The sequence below is a fragment of the Otolemur garnettii genome, unplaced genomic scaffold, assembly GCF_000181295.1.
Source record: "Otolemur garnettii isolate 467f Iridium unplaced genomic scaffold, OtoGar3 scaffold00168, whole genome shotgun sequence".
Taxonomy (NCBI): domain Eukaryota; kingdom Metazoa; phylum Chordata; class Mammalia; order Primates; family Galagidae; genus Otolemur; species Otolemur garnettii.
Genome location: NW_003852563.1, coordinates 3,275,623 through 3,294,223, shown reverse-complemented (window position 1 = coordinate 3,294,223; position 18,601 = coordinate 3,275,623). Strand labels below are relative to the sequence as shown.

At 37.3% G+C, this 18,601-nt stretch overlaps 1 protein-coding gene across 1 annotated transcript in view; it reads right to left on the bottom strand.

Annotated features, from left to right (window-relative positions):
- Positions 1-18,601, bottom strand: part of USH2A (usherin) — a 775,219-nt gene that overhangs the window by 156,505 nt on the left and 600,113 nt on the right. Inside the window, exon 49 of the mRNA XM_003800142.1 lies at positions 15,139-15,357. Within this exon, the coding sequence (XP_003800190.1) occupies positions 15,139-15,357 (219 nt within the window). The remainder of the gene's footprint in view (positions 1-15,138; positions 15,358-18,601) is intronic.

Sequence of the window (18,601 nt, the reverse complement as noted above, 5' to 3'; positions counted from 1 at the left end):
AAATCATTCAGCCAGGCCAAACTTCTCGCATGCTCCATAAAAAAGGATGGGATTTCTGTCATGAAAACTGCCTGCCCGTTTTGTGATGATAACATCTTGTTGCAGAAGAAAGTTAGTTAAACTGTGGGGATGCAGAGAAAACTCTACAAATTTACAGGGCAGAAAAGGTCGCCCAAGCACTCAGGGATGAGAAGCCAGGCCGAGTAGAACGGCTGAACACCACAGCAGAACCGGAAACCCCGAGGTAGGAGCCTCGCAGGTTTTGCCTTGCTTTGTCTAGCATACAAAGATTGTCGCCCTGTGACTTGGACGGCCATGGTGACCGTTTTTTCTTCGTGAGATAGATTTGCTATTCACAATCAGCTGAGTGTGTTCACTGATTCCGTGTGCCTGACAGCCATTGTTTCTGAGACACTCTCTGCTCTAGACCATTCACAGACATGGGTAATGGGTTGGGGACAGCAACACAACACAAGACCTTGTAGGGAGGGTCACTGATCCCCACATCTTGATGAAAGACACATATTCCTGAGACACCAATGAGAATCTTTTCTCTGGCTAAATTCAGTTTAATCGCCTATGTTCGTATCATTTAGATATTGCCATAGAAGAGAAACAGCAGAAATTCTGACATTACAGCATGAATAGATCACACTCCAGAGTCAGATCAAGCTAGAAATTCAGGGGCCTGTACTGCATGTCACAGCGCTATCACATTAGAATTTATATCCAGTTATACAGCAGCACAATGCGATGAATGATTTATTTTAATTAGAATTTTGTTTGTTTATTATTAGTCCCGACTGACAACATAAAGAACCTCAAATTCAGAGTGCCCCGGGGTCCTGAATTGTTTAATCTGGTTCTATACAAACACCTACATGATGACAGACACTCTTAATAATAGATCAAAGAGTTTTAAGTGTTTTTGTTTTTTAAAAATAATTGAAAGTAGACACTTGCCTGGCACATGCCTCAAGAAAGACATTGATGAGCACCTGACTCCAAAGAACCCTCAGACTGATCTTTCCACTTAAAAAAATTGTCTCCTAATATTTAAAACATCTTATTACAGTTAATGATATTTACTGATCATAACAGAGCTTTGGCGTGCCATGTGTATCTAAATGTGATAACTCTTCAAAGTAACTGTCTTAAAAATAAACTGTCATATTATAGTTTTAGTTTTTTTAACATTTTTTGGAAAAGTTCTCTTCAATAAATACACCCTGTAGGGTTATTATTACAGTCTGAGTCTTGATTATGATAGGTAAAAATTTATGCACATATACATATTATATATGTGTATATGTACTAATATAATATGTGCGCATACACACACACATTAAATAATAAGAAAAATCTCCAGCTTAAGTGTTGTATTGTTTGGACATTTTTCTGTTGCCTCCTGATTAGATATTTAAATACAACCTTGGCTTCTTTATAGGCGTTTTTTTTTTCCTAGCAGTTTTCTTAAAACAATTCATGTTTCTATTTTAAAGAGCAGTCAAAGCCTAAAATCTGGCCTTTTAGGGAAACAGAATATATTCTCTCCCTCTACTCCCAAATTACTTCATGGTTTCACTATGCTGTGAGTAAAATCAAAACGCAGACATTGACCTAATTCAAAATCCTAATCAGTCATCTGATCGCTCTGAGGGACTTTTGACAGGTCAACTGTTTTTATACTTACAAAAAAAGATGCTTGCTTTCACAAAGAGCTTCGTCTTTGTTGTACCGAATTGAAATTTTCAGCCAAGATTTCACTCACATAACAAGAAGTGACTCCCTTTCTAGTTTCTTTGGTAAACCATTACTTCTTTAATTATTATCAACCTTGTTCCAGTGTGATAAATTGCTAATTACTTAATACCCTAATCAGCGTTCATTCTTTGCACAGATAAACTGTGACAGTGCCATTAATTTAAATAGTAATTTCACTTAATGGCCAGAACGGCACACCAGATTTTTATGCAGCATTTTCTGAAGACTGCATCCATCACTGCAATATTCTGACATAAAGATGTCTGACGTGCACTAACTCACTTAGGGAGAGCAGATGTTGCCGAGCAGAGTTTGGTAGTAATTCCCATAGTGCATCACTTCAGCATGAATGAGCTGCGAATTCAGAGACAGACCATCTTCCGAAACTGCATTGCAGTAACTTTTGACCCCTACCTAATTTATCACATGTAGCACTTGACTTTTGAACTTTGACACACAGAATGCACAAATTGTAAATATGCCCAAAGAAAAACAAAACAGGTCATGTATTATTGATGGATTGGTCCATTCTTCAGCAGCTCTTCATTAAATTTGTACAAAGGTGGAGAGTCTCTCTGAGCAAGATGCACGTGTGATTAAAGTGGCACAGTATACATTAAACGAGTAGATGTTTATTTTTCAGGTCAGAAGCATACACACTATTTTTCCAACTCTGTGTGTGTATATATCTCCAATGGACGGTTTCCATTGGATTGAATACAACCGAGAAACAGTGGAGGGAAGAAGAATTTTTTACTCACAGTATTATTAATAATTCAGCTATGTTACCAACACCTATTTAACGTGCAGGTCTGAAAAGCAAAGAATATAAGCATACCTTCTTGATGAATTTCTAAATAGTTATATCTGCAAAACTAGTATTCCATTTTTTTTTTTTTAAGGAAGATCAAGAATAATATATCATGCTTTTGAGTGGAAAAATAGTAATAAAAACCAGCCTGGAATGATAAATCATTGTGAAACTCTGGGGTTGATCATGGGGACTACATTTGAAGGCAAGGAATATTTTAGGCCTAGAAGAAAGAAAAAAAAAGAATGATTAGTCATTCTTAGGACAAATGTGTAAAATTAGTGGCAGACCCTGCAAGGCAAGAAATCCCTGCGGGTCTTCACCAGTAGGTGGCTCTGTAGCGACCCCCACAAAGCAGGGAGAAGGGGTTGAGGGAAAATGCTCCCCAAAGCACTGCAGTATGTTTGATAGCATTGATATACTACACTGTTCAAAAAATTCATTATATTATAGGAAAGTCTTCCAAGGAAATATCATTTTAATACAACTATTATGCCGTTGATTTCTGTGGCTGTACTTCCTTCTTTGCAAAGTTCCCAAATTCCATCTTGTGAAACAAACCGCGGGTGTCACTTGCTCCAGTGAAGTCAGAGCCCAGGACATGGAGACTCAGTGTTCTATTCTGAAACAGTTCCAACCCAGAGTTTCATATCAAAGGCTGCATGGACAAATTCATAATAGAAATAAGGCCGTGTATTCCCAAGGCATCTCGTGATCAGTTTCCCATGGTTAACAGAAAATCCTGTGCTGTTGGAAGGACAGAGAGGCTCTAATCTTCATCTTTGAATACTAAGGGACAGGATCAATTCCAGCCTAAGATGAATGGCATAAATGATAAAACCATAGGAGCAAACACTAAGGAAAAAGCATGAGTAATAAAGAGGTTTAAAATATGCTGAAAGAAAACAGCCAAGACTACATATCCCTGAAATGACGAGCATGACTTTCATCCCGAGATACCTGTATAACCCTACTACACAACTCATCTGCCCGGAGAGAGCATTAAAAACATAAACGCCACCCCAGCACTTCTGTTCCAACAGCATCTGTTAATTCACTCCATTTATAAAATACATATTGACAAAGACAACTGAACTGGGACCAGGGAGATTTGATTTGGTGTGAGAAAGTCAATTCAATGTGATTTTGTTAAAGGGCTCCTGCAGGCAAATAAAAGAGTTTAAGTAATAAAGTACATAAAGAGATGTTTTACGAGCCAGCCTGGTCTCGTGGCAGGCACACAATGCCAGGCGGTGAGAGAGGCCAGGCTTAGGAACAATATGATGAGATCCAAGCCCTCGTGCAGCAGGTACAGGACTGCTAGGTTAAGGAGAAACGGGGCCATATGGATATGTTGGAAGGTCACTGAGGTCACAGTCATTAGGGGTGACAGGAGAGAGCCGCAGCAGTGAGCGGGAAAAGACAAGCGGAACCTGTCTATTTTCAGAGAAACCCTCAGGAAGGTCAGAGAATAAAAAGAGATTCCTCCCCCCTTTCTAAAAGTATCCTTCCTTCACTCCACAAGGATTGTCAGAGCTGGAGGAGTTGCAGAACGTCATGAGAAACGCTCTCGATTTTTAGGAGATGAGGAATGTCATAAATGAAGAAATATTTGACCGATATAGAACATCATATGGAGGTAAATACAGAAATGATTCTGAAGTTTGGGTTCACGGATGGACTTCAAGGCAAAAGCTGCAGGCACATTTTTGTGCGTAGGGTTTATCCTGTTTAAAAGATTCTAAAGAATAAAAGATGAAGCTCCATCGTCCCAGTGGACAGCTAACTCTGTGCCACCTCTCGGAACAGGCGCCTTTTGTTTTACGGCAATGATGTTCTGACTTCCCTTCCCTTCTCCCTCACATTTGTTCTGCTGCCCACATTTAATTAATCTCCTTAAATCATAGTTCTTAGCATCACATTGTCTCTTCCCTAAGGACTAAATAATGTTCAAATCCTTTTACCTGCTCAGATGTATCTCCCACTCTTTTCTTACACAGGGTATATCCGTCCTACAAACCGAAGTGCTATTACTTGGATGTGGTCTGCAGATTGCTAATTTCACACTTTAACTCAGCCACACCTCTCAAAATCCTGCTCATTGTCTGAGATGCTAATCCAATGAAACAATCCTTTTAATCCCCTGGCTGGGGTGATCCTGCAGTCCTGTACCCAGGCATGCTTTCATCTCTCTCCTGTGGCCTGTGTGCGACCTTATGGGTACTTTTCTTCTTGATTGGATTGTAAGTCCTTGAGGATAAAAATGGAAACTTAGCCTTTTTTGTGCTCACAAAGCACTAAGAATATCTTAAACATAGTCACCATGCAGTGCATATTTAATGAACGAAGGAGTATGTTGATTGACTAATTTTTAAAAAAGGTTTAGGTGAACAAAGACACTAAAATGAGACATTTTGCTGTCGTTGAAAGAGTATGAGGTACTGAGATCTAGAGGAGTCAATACTTTTGCATCCTCCCCACCACCGTGGTTCCATCTTTAATAGACTTATTTTTTTATCTGCTTCATCTAAAGTAGGAGGTGCTTCTCAACTGGTTAGTCACAGCACAGGATAACTACCTACCACCATGATTTTTTAGTAGACATTACTATGACTTTAATCAGTGGTTCTCAAATTTTGGTCTCAGAATCCTTTTATACTCATAAATTATTAAGGACTCAAAAATGCTTTTTGTTTATATGGGTAATATCTTGTGACATTTACTGTGTTAAAACTGAAGACAGAAATGTTTAAAATACATAGTAATTCGTTCATTTAAAATAACAATAATAAAATTCATAACATGTTAACATTGTTGTAGAAAATAAACATATTTTCCCAAACTATTACATTTAGAGTTTTTTTATAAATTGAAGATTTGTGGCAATTGACTAAGTCTCCCAGTACCATTTTTCCACGTTTGTGCTTACTTTGTGTTGTTGGGAATTTATGCAATACTTTATTATTATATCTGTTATGATATACTGTATCTGTTATTTACTTTATTATTATATCTGTTATGATAAAATGTGATCAGTGATCTCTGATGTTATGATTGAAATTATTATTATAATTATTCAATAATTATTACTGAAATTATTATTATATGATTGAAATTATTTGGGGGTGCCACGAACCACATCCACGTAGGGTGAAAAATGTAATTAATAAATGTGTATGTTCTGACTGCTCCACCAGCTGGCCAGGCCCCCCTGCCCCCCACAACTGATCTCTCCTCTCCTTATACTTCCTTAGTCCCTCAGACAGAATATTGAAATCAAGCCAATTAATAACCCTATAATGGCCTCTAAGTGTCCAAGTGAAAAGAAGAGTCTCATATCTCCCATCTTAAATCAAAAGCTAGAAATGATTAAGCTTAATGAGGAAGGCATGTTGAAAGCCAAAATGGACTCCAAACTAGGATTCTTGTGCCAAACTGCTCACCAAGTTGTGAATACAAAGGAAAAGTTCTTGAAGAAAGTCAAACTGCTACCCTGGTAAACACAGGAATGATAAGAAAGCAAAACAGCTTTGCTATTTATATGGAGAAAGTTTTGTGTGGTTTGGATAGACGATAAACCAGTCACAACATTCCTTTAAGCTAATGCCCTAACTCTCTTCAATTCCATGAAGGCTGAGAAAGGTGCAGAAGAAATGTTGGAAACCAGCAGAGGTTTCAGGGAAGAAGTCATCTCTATACCATAAAGGTGGAAGGTGAAGCAGCAAGGGCTGATGGAGAAGATCAGCTAGTTATCCAGAAGATCTAGCTGGGATCACTGAGGAAAGTGGCTCCATTGAACAATAGATTTCAACGTAGATGAAACAGCCTTTTATTGGAAGAAGGTGCCATCTGAGAGACTTTCATAACAAGACAGGAGAAGTGAGAAGTCAGGGACTGGTTTCTACACTGCAAAGGACAGGCTGCCTCTCTGTGGGGGGGCTAATGCAGATGGTGACTTTAAGGAGAAGTCAATGCTCGTTTGCCATTTTGAAAATTCTAAGGCCCTTACAAGTTAGGCTACATCTACTCTCCATGTGTTTTATAAATAAAACGAAAAAACCCCCAGATGATGGCACATCTGTTTACCACATGGCTTAATAAATATTTGAAGCCTATTGTTGAGACTTACTGCCCAGAAAAAAGCATTTTAGAATATTACTGCTTATTCGTAATGCACCTGGTCACCCAAGCTCCGATGGAGATGTACAAGGAGACAAATGTGATTTCTCCCTAAATTTCATGCCCACGGACCAAGGAGTAATTTTGACTTTCAAGTTTCATTATTTAAGAAACACATGTATAAGATTATAGCTGCTAGAGATAGAGATTCCTCTGATAGAGCTAAGAAAATTAAATTAAAAACCTTCCAGAAAGGATTCACCATTCTAGATGCTGGTAAGAATATTTGTGATTCATAGGAAAAGGCCAAAATGTCAATGTTAACAGGAGTTTGGAAGATGTTGATTCATAGCCTCTTGGATGACTTTGAGGCATTCAGGACTTCAGTGCAGGAAATAACTGTAGATGTGCTGGAAGTAGCAAGAGAACTAGCATTAGAAGTGGGGTCTGAAAATATGACTGAATTGCTGCATCTCATGATAAAATTTTAAGATGAGGAGTTGCTTCTTCTGGGTGAGTGAAGAGAGTAGTTTCTTGAGATGGAAGCTCCTTCAGATGAAGATGCTGTGAACATTCTTGAAATACAACAAAGGATTTAGAATATGACATTAACTAATTTGACAAAGCAGAATCAGGGTTTGAGAAGATTGACTCCAATTTTGAAAGAAGTTCTACTATGAGTAAGATGCTATCAGCCAGTATTACATGCCACAGAGAAAGGAAAGTCAGTCTATTGGGCAGACTTCATTGTTGTCTTATTGTAAGACATTGCTACATCCACCCCAATCTTTAGCAACCACCACCTTCATCAGTCAGTTGCCAAAGGCTCAGAGAACTGTTAGCAGTACAGTGTTTGTTAATTAAGGTATGAACATTGCTTTTATTAGACATACTGCTGACGTACACTTAAGAGACAACAGTATCGTGTACACATAATCTTTCTATGTACTAGGAAGGCAAAGAAAGTTGTATGACTCACTTTATTGTGATATTTGCCTTGTGCAGGGGTGTCTAACCTTTTTTGTTTTCTGTCACACTTTGGAAAAATAAGAGTTATATTGGGCTACACAGTGAATACAGGTAGACTTAAAAAAAAAAACAAAAAAAACTTGTGCATACTTTTTGTGATATTCTATCCAAACCTCACGAAGTCAGCATGGTACATGCAGGGTACAGGTTGGACCCTGCACCCTTGCAATGATCTAGAACTGAACCTGTAATGTCTCCATGACATGTCTGTACTACAAAAATAGTCTTGATGTCACAGACCATTTAAAAGGGTCTTGGAGATGTCCAGGAGTCCCAGGACTAAGTTTAAGATTCACTCCCTTGGAGGTAAAGCAGTTAGAGACAGCACCTCTCCTTTCAACTTTTGCATACACTTGTTGTGCAAAGAACAAAATTGTCAGTTGTGATTCTGATCATTCATTAAGGTTTATAATTTGGTGATTCTATTACACTGGGAGAGCTCATCAGTTTTTTTGTTTGTTTGTTTGTTTTTTAGAACAATGAACACCTTTATTACACAAGCTAAGAGAGAGGAGGAATTGTTTGCCTTTCTGGGCTTGATTTTCCCCAGATAGAATTCCAGCTCATTGCCGTCTGGTGCATAGCCGTCTGCTCGGCCGCAATGGCCTGGTCTTCAAGCAATGCGTGCAAGAAGCTTGCCCTGCTGGAACTGCTCCTCCAGACGACTGCTTATTTGGCATTCTATTTCCTTTCATCATATTTCTTCTGACTTTTTTTTTTTTTTACCTTTTTGTTTAAAATCTCTTCTTCCTCAGGAGTCAGCTCGCGCCCTTCTAGCGGCCCTGGGCGGGGCCCAGTGGGACGTGCACCACGGTCAGTATGGCACGCTGCCAATAAGCACAATGCGGTTCTTCACCAACGTCTTGGCGTGAACCGTCTCGTTATGGAATGCACTGTGAACATCAGTGATCCTTGTTCTCCTAGTACAACACTCCACGCCCCAGGAGACATTTCCCGGTGTCCAGCCTCAGGGCACGGCACTTCTTGCCTCCCGCACTTGGACTGTGTCTGTGGTGGGGCTAACCTTAGTGCTGGCAGCCGGTGTCCCAGCTCCTGCTCCCCCTCCTGGTGGTAGGGCTTTCTCTAGGGCCGGGTCTGACACACTCGTGCCACTTGTCCCGAGAGATGCCCCTCTCTGGGGGCTGGCTGGAGAGAGGCAGCTCACTGATCTCAGTGAATACTGGTTTAGTTTGAGCTGGGGAGCATAGATCAGGGTGTCGATCTTTTGGCTTCCCTGGGCCACTGAAAGAAGAAGAGTTGTCTTGAGCTTCACATTAAATACATCAACACTAACAAAAGCTGATGAGAACAAATAAAATAAAATCCATGCATACTCTTCGTGTTCTCTGCCATCACAGATAAGCAAAAACGTCCCCATAATCATCCTCATTGTGCAGTGGGCCCTTCAGAGAGCCTTTTAAAATTGTTGAGCAGGTCTCAAGTTGGCAATCACTAATACAGAAAATGCAGATATCTAAGCAATAAAACATCTTTTTGATATTTTTTATTATAAAAATAAAAGTGGCAGCACAAAACTAGTAGGATATTTGACAGTGTATTTGAGAAACTAAGTCATCGATTTCCGGTTCCATGGAAGTAGCTGGCAATTCTCAGTGAGTTCTCAAGGTGCTCATCAGGTATTTTGATTTGAATTTTACAGTTAATGTGTTTCATCCTTAAAAATAGTTGCTTGCATGATCATGTCTCCTATATTTATTTTTGGTGTGCTGTAATTGCCAAGGGGGTCTTCATAAAATCTCTTCCCAGGCTAATTTTGTCAAGAGTTTTTCCCACACTTTTTCTTCTAGAATTGTTATCATTTCATGTCTTAGATTTAAGGCTTTTATCCAGCAAGAGTCAATTTTTGTAAATGGTGAGACGTGCGGGTCTAGGTTTAGTCTTCTGCTTATGGCAACAAGTTCTCCCAGCACCATATATTAAACAGGGATTCTTTAAAAAGCTTCTGCACAGCTAAGAGTACAACAACTAAAACAGACAGCCTTTAGAATGAGAAAAGATATCTGCATGCCACAAGATCTGACAAAGGGCTGGTAACTAGAATGTTTAGAGAACTCAAACCAAAAGAGCAAACAATCCAATTTATAAATGGCAAGAGATTTGAATAGAAACTTCTCTGAAGAAGACAGATGAATGGCCAACAAACACATGAAAAAAATGCTCCTCATCCCTAATCATCAGAGAAATGCAAATCAGAACCACCCTGAGATAACACCTAACCCCAGTGAGAATAACCCACATCACAAAATACCAAAGCTGCAGATGCTGGTGTAGATGTGGTGAGAAGGGAGCACTTTCTACACTGCTGGTGGGATTGTAAACTAATATAACCTCTATGGAAAGAAGTATGGAGGATCATCAAAGACCTACAAGTAAACGGTCCATTGCACTAGAAGGTTTACTGCAGCTCAATTCACAGTTGCCAAGAGGTGAAATCAACCCAAATGCCCATTAACCCATGGATGATTAATAAACTGTGGTATATGTACACCATGGAACACTATTCAGCCATAAAAAGATGGAGACTTTACATCTTTTGTATTTACCTGATGGAGTTGAAGCACATTCTTTTTAGTAAAGTATCACAAGAATGGAAAAGCAGGTATCCAATGTTCTCAATACTAATATGAAACCAATAGATAAACAACTATATACCCACATAAAAGAGAAAGACACAATTAAACTCAAATGGGGAGAGGGAGAGCAGGTGAAGGAGAGGAGGGAGGGGCATTGGTAAGCTCTCACCTAAGGCGCACAATGTAAGGATATACAGCACACCCTCCCTGGGTGAAGGGCTCAACTATAACTTGAACTTTACCTAAGAAATGTAAACAGTATAACCTGATTATTGTACCCTCATATTAATCTGAAATTAAAAAAAAGAAAGTAGTTGGTCGCAAATGTCGGTCCTGCTGAAAAGCAATGACATGAATAAGGCATGATTGTGAACTTTAAGTTTAATGCCAGACTGCAGTTCTGTGGATTCTACTTGAAAATATTTATGTTGACTGAAAATGAAGTTGCAAATGCACCAAAATATTATTTTCCTGGAAAACTTGAAATCTGCTTTCAAATTCTTAAATCAAGAAGCAAGATGGCATATTTTCACTGTTGACAGGACAGCCAATGTGTCAAAATGCATACAATTGTTTTCCTTAGTTTGGGCTTGCCATAATTTCAGTTTTGTTTGGAACACTGTTACGGCGTGAGACACTTTATTGATAAGTCGGTTTTCACCTGGCAGATACGTGTTTAACTCATTTAAATGAGCAGTTTAGTTTCCTAAAAATGTTAAATCTGTAAGCCAGTTTCATCATCAAATTCTGGCACAAATTTGGTTTTTGATACCATAAATACTTGATAATATGTTGCAAATCATAGAATCTTTTCAACATTTGGCTTCTACTTAGCCATCTTACTTCTGAAAACTAAATGATCTTGCCATAGTCAGCATCAATACTTTTAAGGAATTCCTGAAATTGGCCATGATTCCATCCCTTGGCCCTTATGAAATTCAGTCTTGATGATGATTTACATGAACATTATCCAGTTTTAAAGCTTTTGTGCATAAATGTTCTTGATGTAATATGCAATGATATTCATCAAATGTGAGTTTGGGGCAGTGATTGCCTTGTCTTCTATTAATTTTATAAATCCCTCTCTTTTGTCTCCCGTCGCTGGGGCACCATCAGTTACTATCCCAGATATGTTGACAATGGACAAAGAAAATCACATTAACATATATTTTACTGCTTCATATAAATCTCTTGATTTAGTTACATCTTTTAATGGCACTAAATAAGCCATTTCATTAGGGACATTATATTTGTCATCATCATCTAATAAAAATAGCAAGCTGAGCCATATTTGTACCATCAGTTCTGTCTGTCATCCATCACCAAAGCATTACATTTAAAATTAGTGGCTTTATTCTCTAAACTTCTTTTGATAGATTTTCCAATTTCTAAATCAATTCACTTCGCTATAGGCTGGTGAGACAAAGTGATGTCTGAAACATCCCCATTTTTTTCAGAACAAATTATATCTGCCATGCTTTCCATACATTGCTTAATAAACTCATCACCAGTAAATGGTTTTGAATTTTTTTGCTATCACATATTGTACCATATAACTAGCTTTTCCAGTGAAATCCAGTTGAGTCACAACTTAAAAGAAAATTGCTGAAAAGATCAACTTTTTAAAGTTCCACTATTTTATTCTGACAAAACAATCCTTCACACACATCCCTAACTAGACTTTAGAATGCTCACCCTTAAATCTGGAATCCCCGGAGAAATTTAGGAGAGATTGCTGAAGTGATTGTGTAACTGTTCTGGATTTGTAGGTGTGGTATGATGTAGTGCATCATTCATTTTCAAAGATCTGGGGAATTTAGTTTTTGTTGTGTGCTTGTTTTAGTTTGTTTGCTCATTTTACCTGGAAAAATAAACCTTCTATTTGCCATCTAGTACAGATCCAGGTGCCCTGTGCCACCTATTGGAGATATAATCCTTAAATTCATGCTGTCAGTGAAAATGTCCTAATTGAAGTCTGCTTATGTTGTATGTAGGGTGAACTCTCTATTATCACTATTGTCTAGACAGTTGATGGAGACAAACAAAGTGATGTGGGAATATCAACCAGTTTGCTAATAATATATCAGAACCTTCCCACTAGATGTGTCTCACTGGGATAGTCAAAAAAACTGCATAGGATGGGTACAGTGTGGATCCAGATGGATGACTTATAACTTTGAAGATTGGCAAATACTTTGAAACCACTGTTGAAACCACTGTTATTTTTCTAAAGATAAAATAAGAAATTAGGAATCAAGGGGTTTTTAGGCTCAATGAGGGAAGTGAGTCTTTCCCATACTGAGGGGATTGAAGTTTAGTTGTGAATAACTTCATTTGGTATGTCTTACTTATTTAAGGGCTATCACTATTCTGAGTCTATTTTTATTAAGGCAGAAGATTCAGGCACACTAAGGACTGATACTTTTTTTTCTTAGTTGACTGGTTTTGTTATTAAATGCTCTTTCTTTCTTTCTTTCTTTCTTTAGAGACAGAGTCTCATTTTGTTGCCCTCGGTAGAGTACCATGGCGTCACAGTTCGCAGCAACCTCCAGCTCTTAGGCTTAGGCAATTCTCTTGCCTCAGCTTCCTGAGTAGCTGCTGGGACTACAGGCTTTTTTTTTTTTGCAGTTTGGCTGAGACCGGGTTTGAACCCACCACCCTCAGTATATGGGGCCGGGGCCCTACTCACTAAGCCACAGGCACCACCTTGAATGCTATTCTTAATAGGCTTCATCAGACCTTTACATACAAGAGATACCAGTAAACGTAATGGACAAAAACATAAATGGTAATAACCATAACTGTAATAATCAATTTAAATAATTATTACTTGCATTATGCATAAATCTTGATGGTGTTTTGGAAAAGAAGAAAATGGAAGAAACAGTAGAGGACTGACGTTTTGTCTCTATTAAGATATTGTCATGTTTTGAGATCATGCTCAGAGCTCCAACACTATTTGTAGGGTGGTTTTACCCTGAAGTTAATGAAGCTTGACCTTCAGAGGACATAGCTTGTATTAACCCCTTCCAAGGCAAATATGGTTATATATTTTTATAAAGTTTAAAAAAGAATAGTATTCAACCACAACTTGGTGTGACCACTGTCTCTTGCCTCTTTAACTTGCCCTCTGTCATATGTGCCCTCAGGTTGATTGAAGCTGATATGGCCATGAGCAGTTTTGAAATCTAAGAGAAAATTGAGTCTGGGAAATATTTAATTTGGGTTTAGTAGCTATATTTATATGGTTTCTGTCGCTTCCATAAAAAATGCGGTTAAGGTTTGTATATGCTATTTTAACCACAATTTGGAAAGAAAAGCAATGTGAGAAACTACAGAGCCCTAATTTGGCTGCATATATAAAGGAAGCTTTAAAGAAAAAGAAAAATAAGATAGCAAAATTAATGCAACATGAAACAAAAGCTGTAAAACAGAACAATGGAATCAATTTACATTATTCTGACATCAAGAGACTTGTACAAAATAAATTTTAGAACGGAACAAAAGTAGTAGATGATTAAAAGAAAATGAAGAATATAGAACGGGAGAAACGCATACTCAATTTGATTATTTGATGATACAAATTATGAAGAGAAGTAACTCATACATACAATGGAAAAGATCTACAGATAATAGTGATACTATGATAACACAGAGCTCAGATTCAGTCATACAGAAACGATATCCATGAAAGACAGGTTAATGACATTGTCCAGTTAACAAATACTTAAGATCCCTGAAAATCACTCTAAGACAAAAAAATTTCAGATTTTTAAAATCTTAGAACGACCATTGGTGGAGATTTCCCCAAATTTGACAATAATGCTAATCATTTATATACCACTCCAAGAATGAGTTGTGAAGCTTAGAGCCATTTTCCTAAACTTTAAATAATTTATAAAAGCAAATTTGATTAACCACGTAACAGGAAAGACTGAATTATCTGTCTGTTGTCTCTATCGATAATTACAGTCCAAGGCCATTGTGGTATGAAGAGGTGATCAAGGCTATAAATTAAACATGCAGAGGGGAAAGGGCAGAGTTATGCCAGGAAATGTGTCATACAAATAAGGGATTTGTAAGTAAGTGGCATTTGCTGGTTGGTTTTAGATTGGTGATTTATTTTACATTATAAATAAATACTCCTATTTTGTTCTATCTTTGTAATTTAATTTTCTTTTCTTAAATGCCTCCAATTGTATAAATTTCAGGCCTCCTTCCCCAAACCTAACCTTTACTAGACGTGTAATGTGGAGCAAGTAGAAATTCATGTATAATGTCTGACGTCTGCATCTCAGTTTTCCTAAATTTTAAAATGTGGATGATAGTAATAAAACTACCAAGTAAGATTATAGTAAAGGCTAATTGAAATAATAATGTGTAACCCATTAGAGTGACTGTTAGTAAGTACTCAAGCTATGAAAATGATTTATTAGTACTAGTATTATAGGATTAGCTTCCTAAATATTGAAGAATACTGGAGCGAAAGAAACATCACATATTATCATCACAATATTGTTGGATGGCATTAATAATAGCTAGAAAGTATTGTTTTGATCCAGAACCAACACGTTTATATGCAGGATTTTTTTCCCCCAGTGGATATGACACTTTTCAAGAGGAAAGAATTTTAATGTGTTTTTATGAAATGCATTAGATACATATGAAATGAGAGATTACATTTTTATTTGTTATGTAGTTATTGCATTATACACAATTAATGTGTTTAATTACTTACTTGTTTTATTTCTAGGGCAAATTTTTTACTCTCTCTGCTTTTCCAATTCTTCATCCACTCCGAGGTAGAGCAGGACCCCTTACCTGGAAGGCGGCTGTATGTCACACCTTCTTCTCCACCGCAGCACGCTAAATCCTTGTTCACAATCTGTCCGCCACAGCACTGTTGGCCGTGGCCATCATGAAGCCTCCCAGCACAGCAAATCTGGTTTCCTGAGGTGGAGTACGGCATTCTGCCACAGCAGGAGTTGCCTATGCCAACGGAAACCCGATTGTGCTGTTCATCTGGACAGCATACTTCACCTGTCAATTTAGGACAATAACCATCATTGCATCCGGTAAAAAAATATGCTATGACTCACAACTAAGTTTTATCACAATCTTCTCACAGATGCCATCTGATGGACAAAATTAGTAGAAAGAATAATGTCGTAGGAGAGTTGTAAGATATCATTACAGCTCTAAAATTTTTGAGTTAAAGATCTATAAACACATGCGTCTGCTCACATACACACCTGCCAATTGAGAAGGAAGTCTATGTTGCCTATATCCTGTGCTCTAATAAATGAGCACATTGGGCCTGGGAACATGGATTATGTGGCATTCTAGGGAAAAAATGCTTAGGAATACTTTTATGTTTAATGCTAACTTTTTAAAGTGGGATAGATTTAGAAACCAGCTATTAATAAATTTATATTGTCTGTGATTATAATTTCCTTAATCAAACCATATTTATTGAACCAAACAAAATAATTGTGATGGGAAGGTCAATGAAGTGAAAGGAGGTAAAAATACTATATTTAAACCAGCGTATCAGTACTCTTTCAGGCAATGGCAGACACTGAATTTCACTAATGCAGTTATACCCGCATTCTCCTTCACATGGTATCTGGGAAATTTAAAATAAGAATGAGATGATCTCTTGCCTGGTGCCTTAAGATCAAAGGATTCATATATTCTAAATTCCTATTTTTTTGTTGTTGTTGTTTGCTTATTTTGGTATGAAGAAATCTCTAAAAGATAGGAGGACTGTAAAAGACTGAAGATTTAACAAGTAGTTTCCCACAGGATACCTTAGAGAGGACTAATACAAATGTCATTTCTTTCTTGTGACCTAGCTCGGGTTGGCTTCCCTCTTGGTCCCCTGAACCTTGACTTCTTCCTGGCCTGCTTCCCCTTCTCTTCCTGCATCTTCCCTTCTTCTACTGCTTCTCCTTAAACATCTCTTTCTTCGTAAATAGTATCTCTTTGTTATATCTTGTATGTGAGCATGAGGACCAACCTATGGATCACCACAATACAGATAAGTTATCTATAATCTAATTAATGACTTGCCAAACTTGCATAAGAAAAGATATAAGTTCACTAAAGAATTAAGGATTGCCTGAGGAATTTATAGACTTGGACTTCTTGCTTTCTCTTAATTAGTTCATCTTCTTATGACATCTACTTATCCTCAAACTTGTTTAGTAAAAGTAAACTGCTTGTCAAACTATGGAACCATACTACATATATATTAGCTACAGAGAGATATATAAAGAGTATACAAGTACAATAAGAACCCTTAACTGTTATTTGTTTCTTATTTTTCCTGTTTATTGGTCAAAAACTCCATCCCACTAGATAAAATGAACTACTGGAAAGACCAACCTACCAGACAAAGACACAATAAGAAAAAACTGCAATATCCCAGCAAACTGAATTCAAAAGTATTACACAACATGATCAAGTGGGATTTCTTTCTTGAATGTCAGGATGGATCAACATACAAAAATCAATCAATGTAATACACCATATTAACAGAATGAATGAAAAAAAATCATCATTTCAGTTGATGTAGAAAAAGCATTCAAGAAAATTCAAACTTTTTCATTATAAAAATATTCAACAAAATAGGAGCAGAAGAAAACTAATGTATATATACATAATGAAGGGTCTATATGAAAATCCTACAGCTGATCAGCAGTAGAAGACTGAAACCATTGTTTTTAGATCAGGAACAAGACAAGGATGATAACTTCATAACTTCACTGCCTCTATTCAACATAATTTGGGATGTGATAGCTACATCAACTAGGCAAGAGAAAGAAATCAAAGACATCTGAATTGAAAAGGAAGAAGTGAAACAATTTCTGTTCTCATATCTTACATGATATCATCTCATATGGGAAAAACATTAAAGATATCACAAAAGACCTCTTAGAATGAATAAACAGCTTTAGCAAAGTTGCAGGATACAAAATCAACATAGAAAAGTCAGGCATTTACAGTAGCATCAAAAAAAAATTAAGAATGATGATTACTCAGGTGGTGAAAGACTTGTATACCAACAACCACAAAATGTTGCGGAAAGGAATTAAAGAAGAAAACAAAATGAAAAAATGTGCTATTTTCCTGTATTGGAAGACTTAATGTTATAGAGGGGAAGAGAAAGGGGGGTTGGTGAGCTCTCACCTAATTGGCACAATGTAAGGTTATAGCACACCCCCTGGGTGCAGGGATCAACTATAACTTGGACTTTATGTAATAAACGTGAGCAAAGCAACCTAATTGTTCCCTCATAGTAATCTGAAAAAAATAAAAAAAATACCAATATACCCAAAGTGATCCATAGATTTAATGCAATGCCTATCAAAATCTCAATACTTTTTTCAGAAATAGGAAAAAGCTATCCTAAAATCCATATGGAATCTCAAGGGATCCCAAATAGTCAAAACAATAAAGTTGCAGTTCTCACACTTTCTGATTTCAAAACTTACTACAGATCTCTAGTAACCAAAACCCTGTCATACTAGTACAAAGATAGACACATGAACTAATGGATTAGAATAGAAAGCCTAAAAATAAAGCCTCTCATATTGTCAAATAATTTTCAAAAAGGCTGCTAAGACCAGGTGATGGGGTAAGGACCATCTTTTAAATAAATAATTTGGGAAAATTGGATACCCACATACAAAAGAATGAAGTTGAACCCTTGTATGCCATATACAAAAATTAACTCAAAATGAATCAAAGGTCTACATATAAAAAATAAAACAGAATTCTTAGAAGAAAACCAAAAAAAAGTTTCATGACATTGAATTTGGCAACAATTTCTTGGATAACACCAAAAGTATAAGCAATTAAAGAAAAAATAGATAAATTGGACTTCATCAAAATTAACTTTTGAGTATCAAAAAATACTCCAACTGAGTGAAGAAACACCTCATGGATATCTAACAAGGGATTAATATCTGGATGTATAAAGCACTCCTTCAATTTAATAATGTGAAAGCAACAATCTTATTTTTTAAATGGGCAAAGAACTCAGACGCTTTCCCAAAGAAGATAATAAGGATGGCCAATGTGAACCTGAAATGATACTCAATATCACTATAACAATTATCAGGGAAATGCAAATTAGAACCACAATGAAATGTGGTTCATGGCTCGGCGCCTATAGCTCGACTGGCTAAGGCGCCAGCCACGTACACCTGAGGTGGCGGGTTCGAATCCCCGGCCCGGACCCGCCAAACAACAATGACAGCTGCAACCAAGGATGGCCGGG